General features: G+C 44.4%; 1 protein-coding gene and 2 non-coding genes across 3 annotated transcripts; 1 reads left to right on the top strand and 2 right to left on the bottom strand.

The window, feature by feature from the left end:
* Positions 1-504: 504 nt before the first annotated feature.
* On the bottom strand, positions 505-576 carry trnag-ucc (transfer RNA glycine (anticodon UCC)). The gene has a single exon. It is a non-coding gene; the product is annotated as a tRNA-Gly (tRNA).
* A 537-nt stretch (positions 577-1,113) lies between these two features.
* On the top strand, positions 1,114-1,500 carry LOC137318779 (histone H2A type 1-C-like). The gene is made up of 2 exons (XM_067981429.1): positions 1,114-1,242; positions 1,285-1,500. The coding sequence occupies exons 1-2, from the start codon at positions 1,114-1,116 to the stop codon at positions 1,498-1,500; spliced, it is 345 nt and encodes a 114-aa protein (XP_067837530.1).
* Positions 1,501-19,306: 17,806 nt separating this feature from the next.
* On the bottom strand, positions 19,307-19,377 carry trnag-gcc (transfer RNA glycine (anticodon GCC)). The gene has a single exon. It is a non-coding gene; the product is annotated as a tRNA-Gly (tRNA).
* Positions 19,378-19,519: the final 142 nt, after the last annotated feature.

Genomic DNA, 19,519 nt, shown 5'->3' with positions numbered 1-19,519 from the left:
TCCCAAGTGACAGAGTGGCCTCCTGCAATGGGTGAGGGTCTCCCACCACCACCTGTCAAATAGACCTTTGCAGCTGCCACAGGCTGACAGCTGCAACACGTCCATTTGACCTGGGAGTGTTTCCCCCAGTGTGGGAAACAGTCCCAGTTTGCTCTTGAATCCCACCCCTCCTCACATAATCCCTTAATCAGGTCAGTTAATGACCTGAAATACCTAAATAAATACTTTCAAGTGGCATCCCGCTGGCTTTAATTGCCTGCGGGATTCCCACCAGCGGGGGCTGCGCGCGCACGCCGGCGCGTCAGCGGGGAACCCGGAAGTGCGCGGGTTCGGGGCGGGCTCCGGTCACGCGCCGGGATTCTCCGATTTTCGGAACCCCCCCCCCGACCAGGAACGCACCCGATGGCGGGTGCTAAAATGACGCCCAATGTCCAACTGAACTGCATCAAATTCGATTGCAAACTTCCAGTTTCTGAAGGAAATAAACTCATAAGAACACTTAATTGCGATGGCCGGGAATCGAACCCGGGTCAACTGCTTGGAAGGCAGCTATGCTCACCACTATACCACCATCGCTGACAATTGAGCGCACTAAAATAGTTCCTAAACATCAGATCCTGAACAGACACTGTAGGCTGTTGCATTTTGTTCTTCATTTCAACTGGTTTCTGACCGATCCTTTCTCGCTCTTTTGCAGTTCCCGTTTTCGACCAGTAGATGTCGCCAACCCCCAATCAATGGAAACAACACAACAGCCAGTAATTCTTCACCTTATATCGGCCGCATTACCCATTCAGTGAGGTTAAATAATTACATTACATGATTACGGGGTCCTGACTACCAACTGGGCACGAATGGCAGCTTAATATTCAAGTCTATAAGATCTTTAGAAAGGACAAGGAAATAGGGAAAGGAGGAGGAGCAGCAATATTGCTAAAGGACAATATTACAACAGTTGAAAGATAGGTTATCAGTGAGGGTGAGCGGGCAGTGTAAACACTCTGAGAGAGACACATCACAAATGCCCCCACTGTATTCCCCCAGAAGGTATAAGTCGGGCGAGTGCTGGAGGATTTCTTTATTCTGTGTGAAAGTATTTGTGAGATTGTGGAAATGTCTGGAAGAGGAAAAACCGGCTGTAAAGCTCGGTCCAAGTCCAAGTCTCGTTCATCCCGGGCCGGACTGCAGTTCCCTGTGGGCCGTGTTCACAGGCTTCTGCGAAAGGGCAACTACGCTGAACGTGTGGGTGCCTGAGCCCCGGTCTATCTGGCTGCTGTGCTCGAGTATCTGACGGCTGAAATCCTCGAGCTGGCCGGCAACGCGGCCCGGGACAACAAGAAGACCCGAATCATCCGCAGACGCCTGCAGCTGGCCATCCGCAACGACGAGGAGCTCAACAAGCTGCTGGGACGGGTGACCATCGCTCAGGGCGGGGTGCTGCCTGATATCCAGGCCGTGCTGCTGCCGAAGAAAAGCGCTGGGAGTACCAAGAGCAAGTAAAGCGGCCAAGATTTAATCGACTAACAGGACAAAGGCAGGACCAATCTTATTAAATCCTTTGAATAATTAACAGAAAGTGCAAATGAGGGTAACCTGGTCGATGTAATACATTTGGATTTTCAGTAGGCCTTTTATAAGGTACCGCATTGTAGACTCATGGCAAAGTTCAGTGCACGTGGAGTCAGGGGACAGGTAGCGGAATAGACAGCAAGCTGGCGACAAAACAGAAAACAGAGAATACGGGTTACGGGTCGCTGCTTAGAGTGGCAAAAAGTGGGAATTGGTTTAACACAGGGATCAGTGCGGGGACCACTGCTGTTCACAATTAACATTAACGATTTGGATTCGGGAATTGGAAGTAACATTTCAAAATTTGACGATGACACAATATTGAGGGGTACAGTTAATACAAAGGAATAATGCATCAAAATGCAAGAGGACATTAATAAACTTGCAGATTGAAAAATAAGGAGCTCACATACTGCTTGGATAATAACAGAATAAATGGGATAGAGCAGCAAAGCGATCGAGGGATACAGATAGACAAATTACTAAAAGTAGTGAATAAAAGTAGCTTCGCCAGTGTTACCGTCTCACAAAGACACTTGCCCTGAATCTGTGAAAAGATAATGAGCATGAACTGGGACTGAAGCCGAACAAATCCCCAGTAACAGTGTGGCCCGGCCCGGACATCTCATTCTCTCTGTTTTATATCAGACAGTATCCCACCTTCATGTACAGCAATAGAGAGAGAGAGAGAGAGAGAGAGAGACAGTATCAGTCTTACACTTCCTATCTGTGTCCAAATCACGCTCAATAGCAGTATCCACCTTCATATACAGCACCAGAGAGAGAGAGGGAGGCAAACACGGTGAGAGAGACAGAGAGAGCGGTGAGACACAGTGCCAGACAGACGTTAACAGTATTAGTTCCACACTGACCGGTAAAGTTCCGTTTTATCCAGAAAGATCGCGTTGGAGAGACAGAACATGCAATCTCATCTCTCACTGATGTTGTACAAGGGACAGAAACACTAATAATCCCACACTCAGGGACAGTGCAGAAAGTGACAGAAACAATGGGTCACATTTAACCCTCTAATGCCTGTTCTACTATCTGCAGTTTTACAGCTCAGAGCTGTTCGATATTACTCTCAGTGATCGAGAGTTTCACTCCGATTGAAATAAATTGGGACTGTTGCTGCCTGATATTAATCCTACACGGTCCCAGCAAATACACCGACTCCTACTTTCCTCCGGCGTTTCTCCAGGATTGGTTTGAGAAATCCTCCCTCCAGTTTCGGAGTCACACATTATAGGGGCCATTAATGAACAGGATCCTTTGGCTCGTTCCACAACCGCCCAATTTATCTATGAAAGCCCCTTTACCATCAAAAGACACCGAGAGAAACAGCAGGGAAGGAAACATCCACTTTAATAGTTGGAGATTGTAAAGTCAGTCTGGATTCCAGCGTTGGGCACTGGTGGAATCCTATCTGTTTCCCATTCTGGTGCCTGTTCCTGCATTGCTTGTGGACCCCATTCCCTCTGACCTTTCCCCCAGACCCACTTCCTTTGCTCAGACTCGGAAAAATTCCAATTGGGGGAAGTTTCCATCGATTTTTGTCTTGGGAATTAAACCAGATATCTGCGCATGCGTGTCTCAGCCCCGCCCCCAGCGCTGGTTGCTGGTGAGCAGAAGAGCGCATGCGCGCTGCGCTCCCCCATCAAGGCCTGTGGGCGCCATTCCCTTAGTGAGCGGAAGAAGATGGTTTAAAACAGCCGGGAATGGAGAGATCACGGTCCCCGGGGCAAGGGAGCAAAGAGCAGCCTCGTTACAGCAGCTCATCGCTCCGGGACCGTGTCCGCAGATGGGCTCAGAGATCGGCAGTGATTCCGGGGGAAGGGCAAGGGGAGTCCGGGGGCTGTTTGTAAGAGGCGGAGTGGATCAGGAACTGGTCCCGGAACATGGAGTGAGAGGGGGGAAGGGAGAGGTCATTCTCGGGCTGTGTGTGTCCAGGGTGTGTCCAGGGGAAGGGAGAGAGAATGGGAAGAACCTGCTGTTAAAATCATTGCTGCTTTCTCTCCCCAAACCAATAGTGAATGGCCCTGGTTTAGTTCCAGTCTCACCCTTTTTATTGTTATTGGACAGTGAAGAGCCGGACAGTAAGGATGTGGGGAGTTATACAAAGAACACCTATTGCAGGCACCAGGTGAGAAGTGTGAAGGACACATTTTAAACAGCCGCTGTTATGTTTGGGTTGAACGGTTAGTCCCATGGGAGAGGGGATTAGAAACCTGACCTGGACAAAGGTCCCTGCCCCATCGGGTAGTCCCACTCATGGATCAGTGCAGGGGTTGGGTTGTGTCTGGATGTCACTAAATTGTTGTAAAACAGCCCAACACACCTGGTATGCAGAAGCTGAGTGCTGCAGTACTGCAGTGGAGTCAGACACTGACACTTTGTATCACTGGTTTTCATTTGTGGATATTCAAAATGATCATTAGCAGAGATATTAAACCGTTTCTTGAGTGACAACAGATCATTTTTCTTCCTACAGGCGAATACTTGAATGATCCAGAATGAATGTGATGTTTCCTCCACCCGAGGCACAAGGAACTATGCAGCCAGCTCCTTCTCACACACAGTAGGTACATTATCACCGACAGAGCACAGAGACACAGACAGGTCATCAGTTCCACAGTCTCAGACAGCAGAAGTAGTCAGTCCCACACTGATCCCAAGTTCCAGAGACACACTTTCAATCCAACATTCAAACAGAGCAGGTGAGGCAGACACTGTTCCATTTCCCCCGAACTCTGTCCCGCTGACAGGCAGATACAAAAATCCCAGTCCAAAATTACACTCTCAGAGTGAAAGGCACTTTGTCAATCTCACAATAGGGCAACATAGCTATGAATTAAATACCAGAGAGAAATCACACATCGTATCCGATTGAAAGAGACAGAATGAATCCCAATAATGTACCCGAGATTCCAATTGAATACTATCCCAGAACTCACACACATGATTTAATACATGCAATATCCATTCATAAAGTGCACCATTTGCTACAAATTGCATACAAATCCAAAACTCACGTAGAGTATCGATTGAGAAATACTGAAATATCGTAAACCTGAGAAACAAATTGGATTCCAGTTCAGAATGCACTCATAGTATGAGAGTTAAAGAAAGAGTATCAATACTATTAATGCAGTCCAAAAATCTCATACAATATTAGGCTGAAAGTTACAGAATTAATTCCATTTCTACAGACTGAGCTACACATTACATACCAATTCAAAAATGTCACCATATCAGTTTGAAAGATACATTACCATTCACAACATTACTCACAGAGATACAGATTTAATAGTTGTCCAAAAAGCACACAAATTATCTGATTAAAGCCTACAGCATCCAATCCTAAAGTGTATCCATATTTACCAATTAAATAATGAGAATAACTATTTAAACATTAAAATATAAAAGTTACAGTATTGAATGACATAATGTAAGCTGCGAATAATTACATACAGATAAGAATGAATCTCACACTCAGATAAAGTACCAGAGACACAGACACAGAATGAATCCAACACTCACAGATGCAGAGTGAATGCCAAACTCACATACAGTACTAGAGACTGTCAGATACAGAGTGAATCCCACACTCATGTATCATAACACAAATGACAGATACAGAATGAATCCCACACTCATGTATGGTACCAGAGTCTGAGAGATACAGAAAGAATCCCACACTAACATACAGTATGAGAAACTGTAAATTTAGAATGAATTCAACACCTACAGACAGTACTGGAGACTTTATATACAGAATCTATCCAACACTCACATCGAGTACCAGAGAGTGACAGATACAGAATGAATCCCACACTCAGAGAGGGACAGATAGAGAATGAATCCCACACTCAAACACAGTATGAGAGACTGAATATATAGAATTAATTCAACACCTACATACAGCACTGGACACTGACAGGCACAGATTAAATCCTAAACTCACACAGTATCAGAGACTTACCATATGGAGTGAATCGCAAACTCACACACACTACTGACAGATATAGAATGAATCCCACACTCACACACAGTATCAGAGACTGACAGATACAGAATTAATCTCACACTCACACACAGTACCAGAGAATGACAGATACACAATGAACCACACACTCACACACAATATCAGAGACTGACAGATACAGAATGAATCCCAAACTCACATACAGTACCAGAGACTGATAGATCCAAAATGAATCTCACAGTCACCTCCAGTAGTACAGGCTGAGTTACACATTACATACCAGTCCAAAAATCTCAGAGTTTCAGATTGAAAGTTACAGTATCAATTGCATTAGTGCAGACTGAGCTACACATTATATACCACTACAAAAAACTGATACAGATTCAGACTGAAATATACAATATTCCATTCATGCAGACTGACCTACACATCATATACAATTCAAAAATATCGCCATATCAGTTTGGAAGATACATTAATTCAAATTGTGTTCCCATCAATACAGATTTATCAGTAGTCCAAAAAGTGCACACATTCTCTGATTATAACCAATAGCATTACATTTTAAAATGTATCATTATCAGCAATTAAACACTGGGAAAATTATTTGTACATTATGGTATTAAGGATACAGTTTTGAACACCATACTGTAAACGGATATACAAATTACATAAAGATAAAGAATGAATCTCACACTCACACACAGTACCAGAGACTGACAGATACTGAATCAATCCCACACTCACACACAGTACCAGAGACTGACAGATACTGAATCAATCCCACACTCACCTACAGTAGCAGAGATTGACAGATACTGAATCAATCCCACACTCACATACAGTAGCTGAGATTGACCCATACTGAATCAATCCCACACTCACACACAGTACCAGAGACTGACAGATACTGAATCAATCCCACACTCACACACAGTACCAGAGACTGACAGATATGGAGTGAATGTCTCACTCACATACAGCACCAGAGACTGACAGAAACAGAATGAATCCCACACTCACACACAGTAACAGGGACTGACATATAGAATGAATCCCACACTTACACACAGTGCCAGAGGCTGACAGGAACCGAATGAATCCCACACACACACAGTTCCAGATTAACAGATTCTGAATGAATTCTACACGCACACAGTACCAGAGAATGACGGATACAGAATGAATCCCACACTCATACACAGTACCAGAGACTGACAGGTACAGAATGAATCCCACACTCATACACAGTACCAGAGACTGACAGATACAGAATGAATCACACACTCACACACAGTACCAGAGACTGACAGATACAGAATGAATCATACAGTCACATTACTGCAGACTGAGCTACACATTACATACCAGTCCAAAATCTCATCACGTCAGATTGAAAGATACAGTATCAATTCCATTGATACAGACTGAGCTACACATTACATACCAGCCCGAAAATCTCATAAATGATCAGACTGAAAGTTACAGTAACAATTGCATTAATGCAGACTAAGCCACACATTATATAGGAGTCCAACAATTTCATACAGTGCCAGACTCAATGATACAATATCAATTCTATTAGCACAGACTGAGTTACATGATACACACCAGTTCAAAAATTTCATAGAATCTCAGATTGAAAGATTCAGTATCACTTCCATTATTGCAGACTGAGTTACACATCACCTTCCAGTACAAAAATCTCACAGAGTGTCAGACTGATCGATACAGTATCAATTCCAATAGTGCAGGTTGAGCTACATATTACATACCAGTCCAAAAATCTCATACAATGTCAGACTGAAATGCAGAATGAATCCCATTCTTGCAGACTGAGCTACATATTACTTACCAGTCTAATAATTTCACCGTGAACAGATTGAAAGGTACATTACCATTCACAATAGATTTCAGAGATTAAGATGTAATACCACTACAAAACTCACACAAGTTGTTTGATTAAAGAAAATAGAAAAGTGTATCCATATTTACAAATTAAATACTCGGCAAAGAGCTCTATATAATTTAAAGTATTAAAGATACAGTTTCAAATCCGAGACTGTAAACTGAAATAAGAATACAGAATGAATCTCAGAGACCGAATTACAGAATGAATCCCACACTGAGATAAAGTAGCAGAAAATGGAGATACAGAATGAATTCCACACTCACAGACAGCACCAGAGACTGACAGATATAGAATGAATCCCACACTCACAGACAGCACCAGAGACTGAGAGTTACAGAATGAATCCCACACTCACAGACAGCACCAGAGACTGAGAGTTACAGAGTTAATTCCACACCCACAGACAGCACCAGAGACTGAGAGTTACAGAGTTAATTCCACACTCACAGACAGCACCAGAGACTGAGAGTTACAGAGTTAATTCCACACTCACACATAGCACCAGAGACAGGCAGAAACAGAATAAATCCCTCACTCACATACAGTACCAGAGACTGACAGATACAGAATAAACCCCATGGACATGAATTCAGATTTGAGGTTAGGATCAGATCAGCCATAATCTAATTTAATGGCGGAGCAGGCTCGAGGGGCCAATTGGCCTACTCCTGCTCCTATTTCTTATGTTTTTATGTTCTTATGTTCTAGATGTTCTCACTGCCCCAGGCACATTTTCTCCAGTCGCATCTCCCACCAATCTTGCATACGTTGCTTCGCTCTGAAATTGTGCATTTTTTTCACACTGGGGTTTAATTTGAAAAAAACATTGCTGTGATCAGCTAGTGTTGTTAAGGAGACGGAGCACAAGAAGATACATAAAAGTCCAATGATAACAGTGACTGTTAAGACACTGTGAGCTAAAGTTGAAGGTCGGCAACATTTAAAGTGTCAGGTCGCAGATCTTTTCCAAATCTTGACACAAATGGCAAGAAAATTCAACGCAGACTTTGATCAATGTCACGACTTTCAAATAGCGGACATTTTATACAAGGCAAGAAAGATTTACAAGGATGTTGCCTGGACTGTAGAATTTTAGCTAAGAGGAAAGATTGGATAGGCTGGGGATGTTTTCTTTGGAACAGAGGAGACTGAAGGCAGATTTAATTGAGGTGTACAAAATTATGAGGGGCCCAGATAGTGTGGATTGGAAGGACCCATTTCCCTTCACAGAGAGGATAGTAACCAGGGGCATAGATTTAAAGAGATTGGTAGGAGGATTAGTGGGGAACTGAGGAGAAATTATTTCTCCCAAGGGTTGTGGGGGTCTGGAACTCACTGCCTGAAAGGATGGTAGAGACGGACAGTCTCATTGCATTTAAAGAGTACGTGGGTACGTTATTGAAGTGCCGTAAACTATAAGGCTACAGACCAAGAGCTGGAAAGTGGGATTAAGCTGGATAGCTCTTTTTCGGCCGGCACAGACACGATGGGCCGAATGGCCTCTTTCTGTGCCGTACATTTCTTTGATTCTATGATTCCAATTAAGAATAAGCAGGGTAGTTCATGGGTCATGAGAACGTTACTGAAGAAAAATAACTGCTGGGAACCAAGCAATGTGTCCTTTTCAACCACAGACTGGGGAAGTTCCAGCTCGAGTGACAGAGATGGGTCACTGCAGGGTATAAAAGTGAGAGGATACTGATGTAAGGGGCAGTCAGGACTGGAGACACCGGAGATCAAGCTCAGGGCGCCTGAGGTTCCATCCAGTGGGATCATCTAGTGTACAGGGGGAACTTGCATGTTTACTCTGATACGGTACAGGAAAGAGAATTTGCTCAAATATTTCTTACTAAGATATTAAAGTTGCTGACTCTCAGACTTGTAATCAATAAGACAATGCATCAGTTAGAACCTTCCACCCCTAAGTCTCTCCGCTCCTCTGCTATAAAATTTAGACCATTTAGTTTACATTTCATCTCATTTTTCTTCATCTCAAAATGTATCACGTCACATTTCTCTCCATTAAACTTCACCTGTCTGTTTCCGAACCTGTGGACGTCACAATGAAGTCACTGACTCCTCTTCACAGTTCCCCACGCTGCCAATTTTGGCGGCATCGAGAGATTTTCACCGTGTGTCTCACATACCCAAGCTCAGATCATTCTCTGTATTGAGAAGAGCAATGGTCACAACACTGACCCTGGGGGACACCACCTTTTACATCCCTCCAGTCTGAAGAACATCCATTAACCACTACTCTCTGTTTTCTGCCCTTTACACAACTTCCGATCCACACTGCCTCATTCATTTTAATACTGTGAGTATTAATTTTATCAACAAGCCTCCTGTCCGGCATCTTATCAAACACCTTTTCACAATCCATCTACACAACATTTACTCCATTCCCTTTATCAGTAGACTCGAGTTATCTCAAATAATCAATGTTGGCTATTCTTAATTTATGTGTTTTTCCAACAAATGTTGAAATGTTTGCTCCACCTCATCTGGTTTCATCTGTTTCAAGCCACAACAGAAAGGTCGGGTTTGCTCCTGGAGCTTAAGATAAGTTATTTTTTTACGATGATGCTTCAGACAATGGGGACATCTGGGCTTAGACACGCCCATTCGGTGCCGCAACTCACGCCCCTCACACACTCCGATTGGTTGGAGGACCAAATGTTCTCTCATCCCTCCAGTCAATTTACCATAAAACCATAAGATCATAAGAGATAGGAGCAGGAGTAGGCCATTCGGCCCCTCAAGCCTGCTCCGCCATTTAATGAGATCACGGCTGATCTGATTTTTACCTCAACTCCACTTACCCGCCCTTTCCCCATATCCTTTGACTCCCTTGCGAATCAAAAATTTGTCGAACTCAGCCTTGAATGTATTCAATGACTCAGCCTCCACAGCTTTTTGGGGTAAAGAATTCCAAAGATTCACGATCCTCTGGGAGAAGAAATTCCTCCTCATTTCCGTCTTAAACGGGCGACCACTTATTCTGAGACTATGCCTCCTAGTTTTAGATTCCCCCATGAGGGGTAACAACCTCTCAGTATCTACCCTGTCGAGTCCCCTCAGAATCTTGTCTGTTTCAATAAGATCTCCTCTCATTCTTCTCAATTCCAATGATTATAGACCCAACCTGATCAATCTTTCCTCATAAGACAACCCTTCCATACCCGGAATCAACCGAGTGAACCTTCTCTGAACTGCCTCCAATGCAAGTATGCCCTTTCTTAAATAAGGTCACCAGAACTGTACGCAGTACTCCAGATGTGGTCTCACCAGCACCCTGTACAGTTGTAGCATGACTTCCCTGCTTTAACACTCCAACCCCCTCGAAATAATGGCCAATATTCCGTTTGCCTTCCGGATTACCTGCTGCACTTATATGTTGACTTTTTATGTTTCATGTACGAGGACACCCAGATCCTTCTGTACCGCAGCATTTTGTAGTATTGCTCCATTCAAATAATATTTTGCTTTTTTATTTTTCCTCCCAAAGTGCATGACCTCATATTTCCCACATTATATTCCATCTACCAAATTTTTGCCCATCCGCTTAACCTGTCAATATCTTTTTACAGTCACTTTTTGTCCTTATCGCAACTTGCTTTTCCACCTATCTTTGCATCATCAACAAATTTGGCCACAACACACTCTGTTCCTTCATCCAAGCCATTATTATATACTGTAAAAAGTTGAGGCCCCAGCACTGATCGCTGCGGCACCCCACTCGTTACAGGAAATTCCGATAAATTCCTGCTGCTCCTTTTGGTCCGGATATCTCGTTAATCACCAGGGCGGGATTAATAGAGAAACTGGCGGTCCTGAGGTGCAGTTGGAAAATAAACACTAATTGAACCCGTCAGTTGCAACAATTAATAAAACGAAATTAATACAAGTTACCGAAAAAAATATTTTCCGGAGTTCACCAAAGTGGGGGGAGGGGGCTTCTATGCTGTGTGTTTGTGCCGGTTAAAATGGCACGAAGGGCTGGGCTTTCAGTTTATTTCATTATCCTTGATCCAAACGCGCTCTCCCTGCTTCAAATGTTTTTTTCTTTTCGTCCAGATATTAAGGTAAGCAATGGCGGCTGTACCACTCAGCATGCAGTGCGGTACAGATTGTGCCCTATCTAAATCAGTGGAGCACAGTGCGCAGGCGCGGTAGTGACTCATTATCGGGCAGTGTGTCCTGAGCATGCGCGGTCAGTCGAGGCTGCGGGAGGAGCGCGTTCGGTGCAGATCAGAGGATCGGAGCAAGAGGATCAATAAACCCCGGGGCCCGGGTCCGGGCTCAGGCCCAGGCTCAGGCTTCACAAACCCCGAGTGCGGCCCCAGACCCGAATATAAAACAGTGAACATTATCCCCCCCTCACTACCCGCCGGTTTCCGGTTTCTCCCGTTTCGCTCCGGACCAACTCTCAACAAAAGGCCGCGGCCCCGCGCATGCGCGGTGTAAACTGGGACTTCTCAGGGAGACAGGGAACGTCTGGAAATGAAGGAGAAATGGAGATCGGTCAGGGAGCGTCTGTAAATATAGGAGAAATGGTGATCGGTCAGGGAGCGTCTGTAAATAAAGGAGAAACGATGATCTGTCAGGGAGCGTTTGGAAATAAAGGAGAAATGGTGATCGGTCAGGGAGCGTCTGTAAATGAAGATGGAATGGTGATCGGCCAGGGAGCGTCTGTAAATGAAGTAGAAATGCTGATCCGTTAGGGAGTGTCTATAAATGAAGGAGAAATGATGGTGGGTCAGGGAGCGTCTGTAAATGAAGGAGAAATGGTGATCGGTCAAGGAGCGTCTAAAAATGAAGGAGAAATCGTGATCGGTCAGGGAGCGTCTAAAAATGAAGGATAAATAGTGATCGGTCAGGGAGTGTCTGCAAATGAAGGAGAAATGTTGATCGGTCAGGGAGCGTCTGTAAATGAAGTAGAAATGCTGATCCGTTAGGGAGTGTCTATAAATGAAGGAGAAATGATGGTGGGTCAGGGAGCGTCTGTAAATGAAGGAGAAATGGTGATCGGTCAAGGAGCGTCTAAAAATGAAGGAGAAATAGTGATCGGTCAGGGAGCGTCTAAAAATGAAGGATAAATAGTGATCGGTCAGGGAGTGTCTGCAAATGAAGGAGAAATGTTGATCGGTCAGGGAGCGTCTGTAAATGAGTGAGAAATAACGATCTCTACACCTTTAGTCATCCAGGGATCTCGAGCTTTGGAGGCCGTTCCTTTCCTCCTCGTGGGAATCTGTCCACTCTGTCCTCAAACCAACTCCTCCTTGAAGGCCTCCCATTGTTCAATTACTGTTCTGCCTGCCAATTTGTGATTCCAATCCACCTGGACAAGATCACTTTTTAACTCACTAAAATTAGCCCTCCTCCAGTTAGGAATTTTCACATTTGACTGTCCCTTTTCCTTTTCCATAACTGTTCTAAACCCAATGAGATTATGATCATTGCTGCCCCACTGAAACATGATCCACAGGCCCCACTTCATTCTCCACACCGAGCTCACTGCTGTTCTCACATTCACTCTCTCACGATCACTCTCACATTCACTCTTTCACACTCTCACAGTCACTCTCTCACATTCACTCTCTCACATTCACTCTCATATTCACGCTCTCACCCTTTCACTCATGGTTTAGGGCCACTGAAAGATGATGCGATGGGTTTGGATTTCAGCTCAGGGAGGAGGGAGAGTGTGTGGGATGGGGATTTACAGCTTTGAGGAACAAGAGAGGAAAGAATGTTCCATAGAAACTAGAATTGTCTGTTCTAAATTTGTTTCCTGTACTTACAGTGATAACTTTTATAAACTCCTTTTACAGGGTATTTGAAGGGGTGGATTTGCAGACAGGAAACTCAAACCAAAGACCACGTCAAGATCTGACAGAGTCACACGATTCATCAGGACCTGAATATCATCGGCCTTTGAATGTGGAAGGAGAAATGTTTGTCTGTTCTGTCTTTGGGAAAAGATTTGAAACATCAGTGTGAGTGGAAAAGCACCAAGACACACACACCCGAGTGAGAGTGTTCCAGTGCACTGACTGTGGAAAGAGCTTTAACCAGTTCCAAAGCCTGAAAAAACATTGCACCATTCAAAGCAGGGAGACACCGTACACGTGTTCTGTGTGTGGACGAGGCTTCGACTGATCGTCCAACCTGGAGAGACACAAGGTCACCCGGACCACGGAGAAACCGTGGAAATGTGGGGACGGTGGGAAGGGATTCAATTACCCGTCACAGCTGGAAATTCATCGACGCAGACACACCGGGGAGAGGCCGTTCATCTGCTCCGTGTGTAAGAAGAGATTCACCGAGTCATCCAACCTGCTGACACACCAGCGAGTTCACTCTGATGAGATACCTTTTACATGCTCTGACTGTGGGAAGAGCTTTAAAAGCAGAAACAAACTTCTGAGATATCAGCACAGTGACACTGGGGAGAGGCCGTTCATCTGCTCTGTGTGTAAGAAGATATTTACTCGTTCGTCCACCCTGCTGAGACACCAGCGAATTCACACTGGGGAGAGGCCATTCTCCTGTTCCGTGTGTAAGAAGAGATTCACTGAGTCCTCCAACCTGCTGAGACACCAGCGACTTCACACTGATGAGAAACCATTGAAATGCTCTGACTGTGGGAAGAGATATAAAATCAAAAGGAATCTGCTGACACACCAACGTACTCACACTGGGGAGAGACTTTGTAAATGTTCTGAATGTGAGAAGGGCTTTAAAAGCACAAATGATCTGCTGAAACACCAACACACTCACACTGGGGAGAGACTGTTCACCTGCTCCGTGTGTGGGAAGAGATTCACTAATTCATCCCACCTTCTGAGACATCAACTTGTTCACACTATTGAGTGACCTTTAAACTCAGTGACTGTGAGAAGAGCTTCAAAAGCAGAAATGAACTGCTGACACATCAACTGACTCCTATTGGAGAGAGACTGTTCACCTGCTCCGTGTGTGGGAAGGGATTCACTCAGTCATCACACGTGCTGAGACACCAGCGAGTTCACATATGACTGCAGGGGTTGGATTCTGCTGTTAATCCCATCCTGGACTGAACCATGTTCATTCTGACAGTTGGGGTTTGTTTCTGCTGATATCAATAACCCCTATAACTGGGCTGGAGTTTAATATTCTGGATATCTGTTAAATCAATTAGCTTTGTTTTAAACACTTTATTGTTGATTTTGATCTTTCCCACCTGAGTGTTTAGCATCACCTGGCTGGATCCCAGTAAGGACAATCTGGGGGGAGGATCGTCCGGTGAGAACTGAACTTCAGCCTGGACACAGTCCTTCAGGGCCACACTGAGAGGGGCAAACGGCACTTTGGTCTTTCTCGTCTCTCTTCACTGACAGTAAAGTCGCCGTGCGGGTTTATCTTGCGTGTAAGAAATGTGTCCCAGCCGCTCTCTTTCATGGTTCAGATCTCCAAGGAATGGAACAGAAGTGTCCTTTCCAATGGAGTCAAGAAGGACAATGGTGAATGCTGGAAAAGTGCTGTCAAATAAGAGATTGGTGTAAAACTGAGATCGATTCGTGACTGGAAGTGAAACGGCAGGTTTAAGTCTCCAGTCTTAAAATAACTGGTAATTATTCGATGAAGATTTAAATTGTTTGTGTGACAGTCCTGAGTCCACCAATTAAGGCAGGCGAAAATGAACCCATTTAAAATCAGTGGGTTGAAGCGTGCAATAAAATAGCAGAAGAGGTAATTCACATGAGCCTGTTAACTGCTGGTACAATTATACAACAGGCATTTGATCTGTAGGTAAAGAAGGATCTGCAGTGTGTTTCCAGAATTCCCTGTTTTATTGATGTCTTTGTGTTAGACACCAGGATAACGAAAGATACTCGACCCGGACCATCCACAGGGTGGGGGCGATCCCGACAGTTACTCTGGGATCACTCCTGCTGCGGAACTCTACCACTGACCCTGCTGAAGGTTGCAGGCTCAGGGAGTGGGGCCTCCAGGAGTGGACTGTAAGAAAGCTGGGTTTCAGTATCCTGACAAATATATGCCGAGGAAACAGAGGAATCCTTACTAAGGAACCGTCTGGGGTTTTACCTGTCAGTGGAGGTCTTGTGGTGAATGATTCCTGACTCCCTGAACTGTCTTACATTTAACTCAGGTCAGGCCAGGATGAATTCAGTTCACAGGAGAATTGGGACAAATATCACCCACAATCAAGGGAGACAAAAGCAGCCATTAGAGAAGCTCAGAGATCTTTGGAAAAGAAGATGGTGCACAATTTTAATAATAGTAAAAGCTTTTCCAGCTGCGTCAGGAGTCAGAAGACCATTAAAGATGGTTTAGGGCCACTGAAAGACAGTTCAGGACAGATTCCCGGGCTATGGCAGAGCTGTTAAATGACTATTTCTCATCAGCCTACACTCCTGTGGATGATGCTCAGATTCCAGCTGTGGGATGTGCTGTCGACAATAGCATCATAAATATTAAAATAGAAAGGAATGTGATCTTGGATAAAATATGAAATCTCAAAATACTTTGTGCTCCAGGTCCAGATGATATCCACCCCCGGGTCTTTAAAGAGATGGGACGGGTGCTCTGTGAGCCCCTTGCCTGTATCTTCAACTGCTCAATAGAGTGAGGGATTGTTCCCTGAGATTGGAAGGTAGCTCACGTAGTTCCCATTTTCATTAACGGGGACAAATCATAGCCACGGAATGACAGGCCCATCAGTGTGACCTCGATCAGAGGGAAGATGCTTGAAGGGATCCTAAGAGATGCTATTTATTATCACGGGGGAAAAGAAGGAGCCATTAGAGATACTCAACACGGCTTCCGGGAAAGAAGGTCGTGTCTCAAAAACTTGCTTGAGTTTTTTGAAGAAGTTACCGGATTAGTGGATGAGGGTAATCCGGTTCACATTGTCTATCTCAGGGGTGCGAAACTCATTTTCTATGGTGGGCCTGATCCGATATCCTGGCACTTGGCCTGGGCCACATTCAACAAAAGTTGTAAACTAGAAATAGATGAAGATGGACTATATTGGTGCTTACTTGCATTTGGGTTTCATTTACTGCTACTGCGGCTCCCGATACCTGGCACCTCTCAGCTTGAACCATTGCATCAACATTTGGAGTAAATGACTGGGCTGAGGCCTGTCTTGGATAAAAACATGAGGACCACTTGTCATTACAGTACTTTGTGCCCCAAACACTAACCGTGGAAGTGAATTTCACAGTCTCACAACTCCCTACGTAAAGAAGTTGCTCTTGATCACTGCTCTATAACAGATAGCAGGGGTTAAGGGTCGCTACTCAGACTGTATAAGGTGGAATGAGGTGTTCCACAAGGATCGGTTCTGGGACACTGTTCACAATTTACATAAACGATTTGGACTCGGGAATCGGAAGTACAATTTCAAAATTTACGGATGACACCAGATTAGCGGGGCGGGGGGCTGTGGGTGGGTGGGGTGGGGTATAGATAATATTGATGAAGATTGCGACCAAATACAAGAAAACATTAATAAACTGGCAAAATGGGTGTATAATTAGCAAATGAATCTAAATGCAGATGCGGGTGAAGTGGAGCATTTTGGTAGAAAGAACAAGGAGGCCGCATGCTACTTGGACAATAAGAGTCTAAATGTCCTTGGTTCCAAAGAAAACAATCCCAGCCTATCCAATCTTTCATCATAGCTAAAATTCTCAACTCCTGGCAACATCGTCGTAAATCTCCTCTGTACCCTTTAATATTCTCTCTCTCTCTCTCTCTGCCATTTGGGTCTCTTTCTCTCTGTCTGTGTAATTGACACAATGTTTATTCAGTGTACTGGGACGTACTGTTCTCCGTGACTGGCCTGTTTGAACAACAACGACACCTTTTGATTGGTGTGATGCTGTCCCAGCCTAATATAAGATATGCAATTTGAGAACCTTTCACTCATTCACCTGACGAAGGGGATAATCTCCGAAAGCTTGTGATTTTAAATTAAAGTTGTTGGACTATAACCTGGTGTTGTAAGATTCCTTACATTTGTCCACCCCAGTCCATCACCGGCATCTCCACATCATGGCCCTCTCTCGAGCAATCACATCTTTCCCCGAATGTGGTGACCAGAACTGTACGCAGTACTCGAGCTGTGGCCTTACTAGTGTTTTATGTAGTTGTCAGATCACCTCCCTGCTATTATATCCTATGCCTAGGCTAATAAAGGAAAGTATCCCGAATGTCTTCTTAACCACCTTATCTACCTGTCCTGCTACCTTCAGTGATCTGTGGACATGCACTCCAAGTTCCCGCTGTTCGTCTCCACCTCTCAGTATCCTCCCAAGCAATGTGGTTTCAGAGCAACTAATTCTGGAACGTCTCACTTGATAATACAAGTCATCAGTCGAAACCAATTTGGTGAAGGGAGACCAATATTGGTGACTGGAAATAGTTAGTGTACAACTTGATATTGCTGCACACCGGAATAGAAAACGAGATTGGATGGACAGAAGAGGTCTGACAGGATGGCCGAGCGGTTGTCGGAGGCAGTGAACGTTTACACTGGCTGCACAGTGAGAGCGGCTCGTTGGTCTCGGGATATGATTCTCGCTTCGGGGGTTTTATTGATTGATATGCGAGAGATCCTGGGTTCAAATCGCGGACGAGCCCTTCTGTCTCGCTGCTTTTAATGAAAAGTCTCCAATTGGATTCTGACATCTTTCCAGTGTTGCTGTTGGTAGAATTGAATTACATCCAGAGCATGTTTGAGCTCCAGAGGACAGAGTTCGGAAGTTTCCATGTCACAACACACGTGAAGTAAATAAAATGTCTCAAGATGATGAGGAGATTGAAGCTGACTGTGAATTTATCTCAATTCAGACAGTCTCATTGATATTGGATGATGGGATAGAGAGCCACATATCCAAGTTTGCTGATGACACCAAGATGGGCAGCATTGTAAGCAGAGTAGATAGAGGCATAAAATTACAGAGAGACAGTAATATAATAAATGAATGGGCAAAACTGTCGCAAATGGATTTGAATTGACGCAAGTGTGAGGTCATCCACTTTGGACCTAAAAAGGATAGATCAGAATACGTTCTACATAGAGAAAAACTTGAAACTGTGGAGTTCCAAAGGGACATAGGGTCCATGTACATAGATCATTAAATATCATAGACAGGTACAGAAAATAATCGAAAAGGCTAATGGAATGCTGGCCTTTATATCTAGAGGACTAGACGACAAGGGGATAGACATTATGCTACAGCGATACAAACCTCTTGTTAGACCACACCTGGAGTACTGTGTTCAGTTCTGAGCACCGCATCTTAGGAAGGATATATTGGCCGTGAATGGAGTGCAGCGTAGATTTACTAGAATGATACCTGGACTCCAATGGTTAAATTACGAGGAGAGATTACACAAACTAGGGCTATATTCCCCGAAATTTAGTAGATTAAGGGCTGATTTGATCGAAGTTTTCAAGATATTAATGAGAACTGATGGGGTTGATGGTGAGAAACCATTTCCGCTGGTTGGGGAGTCCAGGATGGGGGGACACGGCCGAAACATTGGAGTCAGGACTTTCAGGACTGAAGTTAGGAAATACTTCTATCAGCAAAAGGAGGTGCAAGTTTGAAAATCTTTTTCGCAAACGGCAGTTGATGCGAGCTCAATTGTTGATTTTAAAGCTGAGATTGAAATATTTTTGTTCACCAAAGGTATTAAGGGCCAGATATGGAGTTACGTCACAGATCAGCCGTGATCTCATTGAATTGTGGAACAGGCTCGAGGTGCTCAAATGACCCACTCCTGTTCCCAAGTTCCGCATGGTCCAGAATGCAAAAACTTCCTGCATTGGCCGGGAATCGAACCCGGGTCTCCCGCGTGGCAGGCGAGAATTCTACCCCTGAACCACCAATGCTCATAAAGGATGCCTTGCTTGTTTCCATTTGAAATGATCTCTGAACGAACATGCCGTCTGCTGTTGGGATGGCCGAGTGATTGAAGCGTTGGTCTCAAAATTCCAATGGTGTTTTTCTCCCTCGATTTGAATTCTGCTCGCA

Source organism: Heptranchias perlo, unplaced genomic scaffold, assembly GCF_035084215.1.
Source record: "Heptranchias perlo isolate sHepPer1 unplaced genomic scaffold, sHepPer1.hap1 HAP1_SCAFFOLD_73, whole genome shotgun sequence".
Lineage (NCBI taxonomy): Eukaryota > Metazoa > Chordata > Chondrichthyes > Hexanchiformes > Hexanchidae > Heptranchias > Heptranchias perlo.
This window is presented reverse-complemented; position numbering and strand designations above follow the sequence as displayed.

Bases quoted from the DNA above. Each gene is read 5' to 3' on its own strand.
- LOC137318779 (XM_067981429.1), top strand. From the start codon at position 1,114: ATGTCTGGAAGAGGAAAAACCGGCTGTAAAGCTCGGTCCAAGTCCAAG. The intron at 1,243-1,284 runs GTGGGTGCCTGA...GCTGTGCTCGAG, and splicing joins AGGGCAACTACGCTGAACGT to TATCTGACGGCTGAAATCCT.